The 12,070-nt window shown below is 41.6% G+C and overlaps 1 protein-coding gene across 1 annotated transcript; it reads left to right on the top strand.

Moving 5' to 3' along the window:
• The first annotated feature begins 56 nt into the window (after positions 1-56).
• wee1 (WEE1 G2 checkpoint kinase) lies at positions 57-11,675 on the top strand. Its single transcript, XM_086028649.1, has 10 exons — positions 57-974; positions 3,688-3,902; positions 6,829-6,895; positions 6,998-7,170; positions 9,037-9,305; positions 9,385-9,474; positions 9,788-9,873; positions 9,954-10,124; positions 11,018-11,163; positions 11,452-11,675. Exons 1-10 carry the CDS (start codon positions 498-500, stop codon positions 11,567-11,569), a joined length of 1,812 nt encoding a protein of 603 aa, XP_085884775.1. The 5' UTR covers positions 57-497; the 3' UTR covers positions 11,570-11,675.
• Positions 11,676-12,070: the final 395 nt, after the last annotated feature.

The raw sequence follows: 12,070 nt of genomic DNA, 5'->3' as shown, positions 1-12,070 counted from the left end.
TTCCTTTTTTTTTGTTTTCAGATTTCGCAGGCGCACTCTGATTGGTTGCCCGGCATCACATGACTAACGGTCGCGGGAAGTACGTTGGCTCGCGCGTGACAAGAATCCAGTGGACTCATACCGAGACGTTATTTTTTTTTTCTATTTAAACTGTCTGATGGTTATTTTAAGTTGCTGTCGGGGACGCAGTGAAGTGAATTGCAGGTCCGTAGGGCGATACCCGACTGATGCGGGTAATTTAACCTTTTTAATGCCTTTTTTTTCCCCGTCGAATTAGGTCGGCCACTTTTTCAACGTGGTGGTCTAGTAGTAAAAAAAAAAAAAAACACCAAAAAAAAGCCTTTTCAGGGCTAGCGGACTTTTTACGTGTTGGCAACTGGAATACCTTCACTCAAGGTAGTTTAAAGTTTACTTTTTTGTGGAAAAAATAGAAGTAGTGCTTGTTTATTTTTCTCGACGACTAAGTTTTTACCAAGAGTGAAAACAACTCTGCTAGCATGTCGACCTACGGCCGCCATTGGCAGGACTCCCCCTCGCCCAAATCTCGTCCCGTCCGCCAGAGACTCCATTTCACGGCGAGCGACAGCGAGGATGAATCGGTTGAGGACGTCAACGAGTCTGGCTTTAACGAATTGGACTCGCCGACGGCGATACGAACTGGCGCTGTGGACACGCCATTGGAAGGCGGCGGTGGTGACGGAAGCCCCGTGTTGAGACGGTCGTTCGGGGATGAAATGTGGTCAGAAGAGGGCTTCGGCTCTCCATCACAGTTATTGTCCCCACGCTCGGAGCTCTTTGCAGCCTGCACGCCGACTCCGAAGAAAGCATCGTGGTTGCATGCCGGCTCACCGGAGCAGTCGTATCGCCAGGCCAACAAAGATGGATCGGTATCACCGATCCCCAAATGCCCCGACTCACCTCCGCACAAAACTTTGAGAAAACTGCGACTTTTTGACACGCCGCACACGCCAAAGGTGAGAAGTACTCCCCCATCAACGATTTAAATGTTTTTTTTTACTGCACCAAAAATCTTATCTGGCAACTTTGTTGAGGGCTGACTGCGAGTTTTCAACGTCCGAAACTTTGTTGAGTGCTAACTGCGAGTTTTCAACGTCAACATTTTTTGCTATGTCAGTTGGCAACCCAGTGACCCACTAAACGTGGGTGCTGTTGCGTAATAGTCTAATGTACTGTAGCTCAGCTGTAATGTGAACTAACTGCATGGTCATAGACAATGACTGCACTGTTTCCCCTCCATTTTCACTCCAAATAACTCTTACAGTATGTTTTAAGGCTAGATGAACATTCTTTTAGTGCACACGTTGAGGGTATTTGTGCACCAACCAATGATTTTGTTTCTCTCTTTTTTTAACCGCAGCAGGACAGTTGCCGGTCACGGCAAAAATAACCGTTGCCTTTTATTCATTTATTTATTTTATCCACAAGTAGTGTTGTGCGATTTGGATAAAATGTTAATGGTAATTCTTTTGTTATAGTATGTTTCCATAACATTACATGAAACAGACCATATTATTTCTCTATTTGTAAAACAGTATTTTAATTGAAAACAAAGTGAAGGAAGTGGTTTATTTGCCTTTGACCGGCAACTGTCCTGCTTGCTGTGGTCGTAAGGGCAATGTTAGTCCAGTAACTTTGTGTTTCCTAATCATAACCTTACCATACCTTTTGTTTATTTTTGGGGGTTAAACTCTTTCTTAATTCTAAGGCCAACTTTTTTTTATTTTTTTCTAAGATTGCCGGTACCTTACCTCATTTTATTATTAACTACCTACTTATCCTTACCCTAATCTAGGGATAGACCGATATGCTTTTTTCAGGGCCGATACCCATTATTAGTAGTCAAGGCGGCCGATATTTGAAGCAGATATTTATTTGTAGAAAAAGTGGGTAAAATGGTGTCAAATTTATAAAAAATAAAAACTCCAACACATGACTTTGTTTAAATGCCTTTAAGACCATGTTTATTAAACAACTTTAGTGGTTTACAAGATGTTAACGCTTTTCTAGATCTTAAAAAATAGACAACTTTGTCTCGCAAAAAAAGTGCAGGGCTCAGCTGCATGTCTAACAAATATCTCCTTACAGTAAATACTTTTTTAAAAATCCACTATAACTGAAATCTTTATCTTTCACACATCTTTGTTTTAAAGTTCAAAAACATAAAAGTGAATCCTCAATGCAGCTACTAGCCAGAAAAATAAGCATGTTTCCAAGACCAGACTTTCACATGCAGCACTTTGCAATCAATTTTTGCACCATGTACAGCACTCACGTCTGACTTTTATCACCATTTCCCGATATCAGGAACTTCTCTCAGGAGCCATGTCATTCACAAAGCAAATTAACATTGTGACATTGGGGGAGAGGTTAACTTGAGCCATGGCAGCTCGGGTGGGGGCAAGCTTCCGTGCTATTGTGACGCAGCTTCGGCGGCAGGAGCCCGGCCAGGGATGCGCGCTGCGCCGTGCGCACACACCTTTTTATTTTTTTAAATTTTTCTTCTTCTAATTGATCCTACTTCGTTCGTAGCTTTTCCGTGCGGCTAACTAGGGAGTCGACGAGCAGTCTGCACTCGGCAGAGCAAGGAGGGAGAGGCGCACGGGGCAGGCTTCGGCAGTGCGTGCGGGGGCAGCAGACCATTAGGAGCACACGTTGGCAAAGCGCAATTGGTATCGAAGTCAGTGGTTTGTTATCGGTAATATCGATGCCACAGCAAGCTAGTATTGTATCTGTTCAAAATTAGTATCGATGTTTTTGACAAGCCTATTTACAAGTGTGTTATAATAGACTGACATTTACTAAAATTCCGGCAAAGTCTATTGCATTACCTTGAACTACTAACTCGCCGACTCCAGTTGTATATGTGCCTGGCTCGTCCAGGAGACACAGAGAGAGAGAGAGCAGGGACAGGGAGCACACACGCAGCTTTACACTGATTGGCTGTTAATCACTTCACAAGGAACCAATCAGATGGTGCTTTGGGCGAGCCAATCTGCCTGTGCAAGCAGGGAAAGTCGTGCAGCAAACACGGAGAGAAGCATGCTGCAGCAAGCACGAATAAAGCAATTTTTAATTTATCGGACTTAAAATAAAATATAAAGTCCGATGCCGATAATCGCCAAAATGCCAAATATCGGCCCCAATAATCGGCCCGGCCGATAATCGGTCTATCCCTACCCTAATCATAACCTTTTATTTTTGTTGAGCCATAATAATTTTGCCAACTATATTTGTTTCACAAGCTACATCTAATTTGTTCAACTGCATGCCTGTTCAATTCTTCAATAGATACTTGAAACAAAACGGCTCGTTTATAACTCCAGAGTGGCTAAACCTAGTCAAATAAAATAAAGCACGGAGCGGGATTCGTACCCGTGACATGAAGGAATAAAGCAGCAATACTGCTACCCACTACTCCTCGAATTGGCGTCTAAAGCCACTCTTCTCACTTAAAAACTTACAAGCTCATTTGGATTTTATACTGTACTCTGCTGTTGGCTGAAATTGATGTCAAAGTGCCACGAGGCTCGCATTGCGAACGTCATTGCTCACCCGTATTCTGGGTTTGGTCACACATTGTTGCAAAGAAAACGTTTGACTTGAGTTACCCTTTAAGCTGCTTTGTGCTGGTACGTGTGCACTAAAAGAATTATGCTTGTGTTCCAGAGCCTTCTATCCCGTGTCAGGGGTTCCAGCGGGAAGGGTTCCCTATTCAAGAATGACGAACCTAAGGCGATGCTGTCAAAGTCTAACACAGACAGCGACAGTGGCAGGAGACGTCATACACCTCTGGTCAACTTCAACCCTTTCACCCCCGACTCCCTGATCATCCAGTCGGCCACGCAGCAAAGGAACAACAGGAAGAGGCCACACTGGAACGTGTATGTTAACTGGGTTCCTTCGTTCTCACTTAATCGATCGCACAGTTCTCCAAATACGAGGCATCGCGTGCTTACTTCAAGCTAGTTGTCACTCCCCATTGCAGTTTACTATAAATTTGACACACAAAACAAAAGAGAATATAACATTGTGTATTTAAGCCATATATTGGTTAACCCTAACCTTTCTGGCTTATGAATAAAGTTGAGTTGAGTAGCGCAACATAGTGCTACACTGAAGGCGCAGGTTCAAAATTCAGTTGAATGTAAAAAGCAGCTAATTACACAGCAGGTTGCTCACCTCCAACCTTTGGATGGGAACTAAGACCTCATGCTTGCTCGTAAAGTCTGGTGTGTGCTTGTGAACTCTCCCACCCCCACCATGCACTCCGCTGCTGCCCCCAACTGACTGATTTAAAAAAAGAAAAAATGAAATTAAGGATTTTGTCAATGCTCTAATTTGTGTTTTCCAAAATGTTGACTTCGATACTATACCTGCATAAAATACCTCAATACTGGTACCGAAACAGTACCTTGACAAAAATCTAAAATCGGCAAAAGTAAAACTGACGAGAACTTTTTTTTTTTTTAAATACTAATTCAAAATATTAGGATACACTCTAAGAAAATAACATTTTAAACAGTGTTAAACACTTGTGAACATTTGCACACATATAGGGGAGTGAGATAAATATATGACACTGTTTCTTTCTACACTTGATTTATATTTATAAGACTACATGTAAATTAAACTTTAAGAAAACTAGTTTTTATTCATTTATTTTAAACGTCACTAGTAGAAAATGTGCACAGATGTTTATAAAGCCATTAGTGTTACATCTACTGTAATACAGTATTGAGCAGGTTATGATCATTTTCATGGCCAGATATGCAGCTGTATAGCCTCTGAGCTTTTTGAACACAGAATTAGCCAATTCTGATTTTAAGAACGACATTTTTAAAAATGAGATCAATGCCTGCATTTACGTTTATATAAGCATAATGCATACATGTCAATGTATGTACATACAGTACATGTGTATTTATTCACTATACGCTTTTACATTACATGCCATATTCTTGACCTATTTGACGGCATTTCATGTCATCCATTGTTGATATTGACAATACATTTGCACCGTAACGGTCAAGCAAATATGTTCGTTTAATTGATAATGACTAGAAGGTAATGTTGCTTGTCTGTGTGCGTGTGTTCATGCGTGTTTGCCTACTCGTTTCTAATCCGCTCCCAGCTCAGCGAATGCCTCGTGAAATTGTAAACAAAATAATTCACACTCTACTTATTTTTTAGGTACCGGTAAATGTTAGAAATGCGACAGCTCTACTTATTTTTTAGGTACCGGTAAGTGTTAGAAATGCATCAGAAGCTGTCGCTGTTTAACCCGCAACGGTTAGCGAGGTGCTCAGCCAGATTGGACGTGTTCCCACCTCAAGCCACAGAAGTTTTAAAACAAGGCTTATAGATGGTCTTTTTTGTCATGTTGGTCGGCTTGCCATGGTCAGCTATGTAAGCAATAAAGTTCCACTGCGCGTCAGGATTTTCAACGAGGAGCGGAGGTGCGGCCAGCGCTTGAATGCTTCCTCACAGCTCACACGCAGAGGGAGGCGTGCCACTTAAAGGCGTTTCACACATGTCGTTAGACAGGTGGCTATGCGCGTATGTTTACTTGCCTTCAAGGCACGTAGCTGGGGGTTTTGAAAATGCCGGCTATAAGCCTGCGGTTAGCCCTATCATCCACACGTCTCCGGAGTTTTTTCAGTGAAAACGCAAAACTTCGTCGTCACCGTGCGACAACAATGCTTTGACGTCATTGCGCGACTTGTGTTTTCATGCTAGTTAACATGGATTCTCGCGGCGCTGCGTTGGTTATAGCCATTCTCGATGCGCTTTTTGCTTATTTATTTGTCCGCAACCAACCACTGCTTCTCGTTGAAAGGTTTAAAAGCAATTCTGACCTCTTATTGGTTCTCCTGAACGGGTTAGGCGCCGTGTTTTTGCTTTCGTAGAAGTGACGTCAAAGGATGGAAGTTCCTTCTGAATGGACAGTATTTGGCTAACTACTACCACCCAGAGGCTTGGCATGCGTTTGAAAACGCACTTCCGCGGTTACTGTGGATGCGTTTTTTTTATGCGTATTCCAACGCAGGCGGGGGAAATATACGGTTGTTAAAAAACCCCGGCTACGTGTAGACAAGTTGACATGTTGAACAGCATATTGTAACGAATTGGGTTATCTGTGTTGTGGTCGGATTTGTGTGTTGCTGAGTTGTGATGTTTCCGAGGTCCATGAATGCATCGTACGGCAAGCAAGTGGAGCAGCGGAGAAAGTAAATTATTAGTAAAAACGTGATAATTAAATTACGTCTGACACCGTGTTCCTGGAAGACGCTACAATATGATAAATCTCGCCATTTAAGTTTGACATTTTGGCTCCCTCGTCTGAGAAACATTCACAGTCGGATGATGCCGTGCATGTTAGACGTGCTACTGCCGCCCATCTCATGTAGCAATGTCGGCACACAACTTTCAGACTTAATCACGTACCTTTCCCCATCAGCGATTATAACAGGGCAGCCAGAATGTTCCCAAACAGGAGACCGCAGTGTAAGGGGGACCTTCGAGCTCTGGCTCTTTTCTGGCTCTCACTGTTGTGTCGCCATTCTCCTCTCCCGCATGCAACAGTCAATCAATAGCGCCCGTGCGTAAGTTCGCGCTAATAAGTGGACCGAACCGAACATGCCATACCGAAACGTATTAATACACCCACGTGTACCGTTACACCCCTAATATAAATCTATATATATTTTTTTTTTATTTTTAATAACCACCCTTTTACAAAAAGAGTAACTAATTGTCCACTCCAGGCTTCACATTTTGCTAAAACATGTAAATTGGGTCCTCACACAGCTCCAGTGGTGAAGACATGGAGCCAAGCGATGTCGAAGACGAAGAGGAAATATTGCCACCTTCCAAGGTAATTTATGATGATTTTTTTTTTTTTGTCATTGTGTCCCTTTTAAATTGAAGCCCTGCCTCAATTTTTGGGTTAAACAGTACACACATTTCTCTTCCCCAGAGGGTCACCATAATGCAGAGTAACATGGTGTCGCGATATGCCTCCGAGTTCCTGGAACTGGAAAATATTGGCTGCGGTCAGTATGGCGCTGTGTACAAGTGTGTGAAGCGATTGGACGGCTGCCTCTACGCAATCAAGCGCTCTAAAAAGCCCTTGGCTGGATCGGTGGATGAGTGAGTATCGACTTTTGAACACAGGCCTTTTTAATCATGGACGCTGAGCCTTCATTGAGCCTTCATTTACCAACGGGGAAGTAGTTCCCTAGCTGAAATGATCTCTGATGAAAAATCATTATTCGTGGAGGAAAATGTTGAATAATTTCTGAATATGGTTACACGATTCAAATATTGTACAGCACACCTAATAGCGGTGAGAGCGTGAGTGTGATTTTAGAGTGACTACAGGTTTTTGCCAGAGTTGTCCAGTAAACAGAACTCAGAAAATGGAGTTAAATATTATCAATACGGCATCCCAGTGTTCCAAGCGCTGAAAAAACATGAGGAATGACGCACCATGACCTGAATACATTGAGTATACCTGATTGATGAAAACGGTATTTTTAACATTTAACATTTAATGTTATCTTAAAATATAGCACACTAACCCATGCTCCATGTATCATACCATCTCTTCTTTCACATTGTGAGCAAAGCTATATTGCTTTCCATGGCATCTACTTAAATCCAAACCAGTGGGAAAAGGTACCGGGCTACTACCTGTGCTTGTGTTGTGCTGCCGTTGTCCCGATACAGTCTTGTCCTACCTGTGGTATTTATTAAATGTGGACTGTGAGCAAGGTTATTATCGTAAACTAAAACAAACGAAATAACTAAAATTAAAAAAAACATTTTCGCTTACGAAATAAAATATAAACGAAAATGTTTTTGGAAAAACGATAACTAACTAAAACAACATTGTCTGCTCCCAAGACTAACTAAAACGAACGATAATCGTAGCGAAAATACCATTCGTTTTCGTCTTTGTAAGCTTTTGTGATAATTTAAATTGTTTTGCGACAGTTGTACAGCCGTACGGCACCTCGACGTCTGAAGTGACGTAACGCGTTTACAATTAGGTGTGATGGGTATAAAACAAAACTAAAACAACATTATAATGGCGAAAGTTGGGAGAAAATGACAGAGCCCCATTTGGGATTATTTTGATTATGATTGTGTCTCGGACAAAAGCAAATGCATTGTCACGGAGACGGGTCTCGTGCGGCATATTGCTCCAGGGGAAAAACCTCTCTGTCTCTCACTCACTCACTCACCCACCCACTCCCCCACTTTCAATATGGAAATACTTAAATTTGTTGACATATATTTTGATGTTACAAGTCTGCACCCTCCTGTTCAATTGCCAGGCTTTTATGTTGCTTGTTTCATCTGCATTTTCACTTTAGAAGCAGCATTCATGCACTGCACTTTTCTTGACCTTATTGCACTTGTTTAAAACTAGAACGCCCAGTGTTTTTTTCACTTTTTTTTTTGCAACAACGATTGAACGACGAATCTGCTTGATATTTGACAAACAACTCTGCTGGCTACAAGTAGATGACTTTAATTTGTAAATTGGCCATTCCCTGCCAAAATAGCAGGTGATATGGCGGGGTGACATCGTCAAATGTAAAGCATAACAGTCAAATGACCGCCTTCTGGGCGTTCTAGTTTAAGTTATGTTTTATTTGTTGATGGTTATTCATACATTGTTAGTAAGTTAATACATTTTTCAAATGTTATCTTTATTTGAATAAATAACACTTGTTACTGTAAAAAAAAAAAAAAAAGCCGCACCTGACAAATACATCAAATTCTAAAAAATTTAAACTAAAACTATTAAAAACTAAACTAAAACTAAGCATTTTCTCCAAAACTAAAACTAATAAAAACTAACAAATCTATTCTAAAAACTAATTAAAACTCACTGAATTAGAAATTAAAAGTCAAAACGAAATAAAAACTAAACTAAAATGATAAATCCCAAACTATAATAACCCTGACTGTGAGTTAAGGGTGCCCCAACCATCCCGCTCTGTGCAGGCAAAACGCTCTGCGTGAGGTGTACGCTCATGCGGTGCTAGGCCAGCACCGGCATGTGGTGCGCTACTACTCTGCGTGGGCGGAAGAAGGCCACATGCTGATCCAGAATGAGTACTGCAACGGCGGCACGCTGTCAGACGTGATGGCCGACAACACCCAGGGCCACGGCCGACTGTCGGAGCAGGAGCTCAAGGACCTGCTCCGCCAGGTGGCCCGCGGACTCAAGTACATTCACTCCATGTCGCTGGTGCACATGGACATCAAGCCCAGTGAGTTGGCCGAAGGCTTTTATTGTGAAACAAACAGGAAATGGTTTTGTTTTGACATTCTTTCTCATTTTTGTTCAAGGTAACATCTTCATCTCCCGCAAGTCTGTCAGCAGCTGCGATGAGGGCGATGACGAAGACGGCCTCAACACCAATGTAGTCTACAAAATAGGTTTGATTTATATAATTTTTTGATAATTTTTTTTAAAATGGACACGTCTAAATTTAAATTAGCCGTGCGTTTTTTCCACAATCAAAGAGGGATACAACATAACATGATCTCAAATGATAAAGAAAAAAATAATAATAATTTTAACAAACTGACGTGACGTGGCTTTACACAAATGGTATAAATCTTTATACTCCCCTTTTGTTATTTACACACAAAATAATCTCAAGACACCGCTATATGTATATATAAATAAATCCATATCATTTTCCATAACATTATCCCCTTAAGTCGATTCATTATTCAATCATTGCAGGTGATCTTGGTCATGTGACGCGGGCCAACAATCATCAAGTGGAGGAAGGTGACAGCAGATATTTGGCCAATGAAGTTCTTCAGGAGGTTTGTCGTCAAAACTTGAAAAAACGGTCATCGTCTCTATTCATCCAAATCTCAGTGGCTTCTTTTCTGGTCTTCCTCAGGACTGCAGCAACCTGGCCAAGGCCGACATCTTCGCCCTGGCCCTGACGGTGGTCAGCGCAGCGGGGGCCGAGCCCCTTCCGAGGAACGGTGATGCTTGGCACGAGATCCGACGGGGGAAACTGCCCGCTGTGCCTCAAGAGCTTTCGCCAGAGTTTGTCAGCCTCCTCAAGGTGTGTGCAACCCCATTATGAAGATGGCATACGTAGCAACACACTTTGCCTCTTTTAAACAAAGATTGCGAAAAATTGCGCTGTCAGAGCCATAGCTTAAGATCCGGGGTTTTATTGATATTGAGTTACAGTGTATACTGCCCACATCAGAGCCATAAATGAAGACATTTATCCGACTTTTCCTTTTACACAGAACTCAGCGAAGGTAGGATATTATGTTGAACATTTAAAACACAGTTGACAAGCAGGGTGATTCCTATGAGTATTTTCTTGGTTGATTGATAGGTACATTAAAATGACTGATTTATGGTGAGGCACATCAAGTAAACAGAAGTAAGCGATCATGTGACAAAGCTTGACTTGAGTTGTCTTGTCAGTATTATTGTGTAACTCTTGTGTGGTATTCTCAAGAAGCAATCTCTTATTTGTTTTTTATCATTTAATTGTGTAGCTAACACACAGAGGTAACATGGCATTTGCAGTCATACTCATTTCTACCAGACCGTTGTTTTTCGGATCTTATCTACTGTATGTACTAGACACCACATATTTGAACTGCCTTATGTTACAGGCTACATTTAAGTGAAATAAACTTGCAGTTGTGTTATATTTGAGTACAACTTAAGCCGCATTCAAGGAAAGTTCCCATTTTATGTTTCTGAGCAGTATTTGATGAAAAATGAATAACTTTTTTAAAAATGATTATGAGATGTAATGGCATTATCAAGTATTGGTGAGTACTCAAATGTAAGTTCTTGTATTGAGTCCGGGGAAAAGAAAAAAAAGTGGCATTTATGCGTCCTTTTACACATTGATACTACTGAATGTGTTTGAATTTGAAGCAGAGTGCGGCCAGCGTCCTGGTGTTAACTTAACCTGTTGGTGTGTTCCAGCTGATGATTGACCCAGACCCCACCCGACGCCCTTCCGCCACAGATCTCATCCGCCACCCGGTGCTGCTGACGGCGACCAAGAGTAGCGCCGACCAGCTGAGAGTAGAGAACAACGCCTTGAAGTGCAAGAATGCCCTGTTGGAAAGGTGAGTGGTTGCTTGGCAAACTAAAGCAATGGAGTTCTTCGTTTAAATACTGTAGGGTCCTCTGTTTGCGACGGGTTCTGTTTGTAGGTCGGAACCTGTGATTTAATTTAGTCGGCAAATTTGGCATGAAAAAAAACTTGTAATAAAATAATTCAATGAAAAATACTACGCGGACCACCAAACCAGTTCATTTTTCAACAAATATAACCTTGAAGTCTTGTATATTAAGCTGATAAAGAGCAGGTGCATGTTTTGGAGCAGAATGTTGACCATTTTTTGTGTGTTCAGGGAGCTGCAAAAGGCTCAGCTGGCCAGAGCCTCCGCGGGGGAGAAGGGAAACAGCAGCAGCACCTCTAGGCTCATCGGGAAAATGATGAGCCGATCCGTCAGCCTTAACATCTTCTGAACTGTTTTTGTTGTACATAAGTTTGAAAAAAAAGTTATTTGTTCAATCAACACTTTGCCATGTTGGAACCTGTACAAAGTTATTTAATAAAATCGTTCTATCTACACCTTTTTTTGTCACTCCAATATGTCCAGCTCAAAAGTGATGAATTACTTAAATACTTTACAGTTTTCATAGTTAATACATTTTTGACCTGAGATGGCAACATGGATGACATCTGGCAACTGTCAGCAGCGCACCCACACAAGTTGAACAAATGCTGCTGGACTTTAAGTCCGTGTGAAAATGCAGCATTTGAACTTTTTAGCCTGACTGCAGCATTTGAACTTTTTAGCCTGACTTCAGCATTTTCGCTTCAAGGACATTAAACATGTTCTTTACACTGCTGAGACAAGTTTACAGAAAAAGCCCCCCTCCCCCCAAAAATAGACATTTCTAGACTGCTCTGACTTAGAAGGAAGAAAACTAGCGAGGTAAATTGCAATAAATGGAGTTATGGTT

This window comes from Filicampus tigris, chromosome 4 (genome assembly GCF_054856515.1).
Source record: "Filicampus tigris isolate MCC_2025a chromosome 4, RoL_Ftig_1.0, whole genome shotgun sequence".
NCBI lineage: Eukaryota > Metazoa > Chordata > Actinopteri > Syngnathiformes > Syngnathidae > Filicampus > Filicampus tigris.
This window is presented reverse-complemented; position numbering and strand designations above follow the sequence as displayed.

Coding starts and splice junctions, on each gene's coding strand:
- wee1 (XM_086028649.1), top strand. CDS start 498: ATGTCGACCTACGGCCGCCATTGGCAGGACTCCCCCTCGCCCAAATCT. Junction 7,171..9,036: donor TTGGCTGGATCGGTGGATGA/GTGAGTATCGAC, acceptor CGCTCTGTGCAG/GCAAAACGCTCTGCGTGAGG. Junction 9,306..9,384: donor GCACATGGACATCAAGCCCA/GTGAGTTGGCCG, acceptor TTTTTGTTCAAG/GTAACATCTTCATCTCCCGC.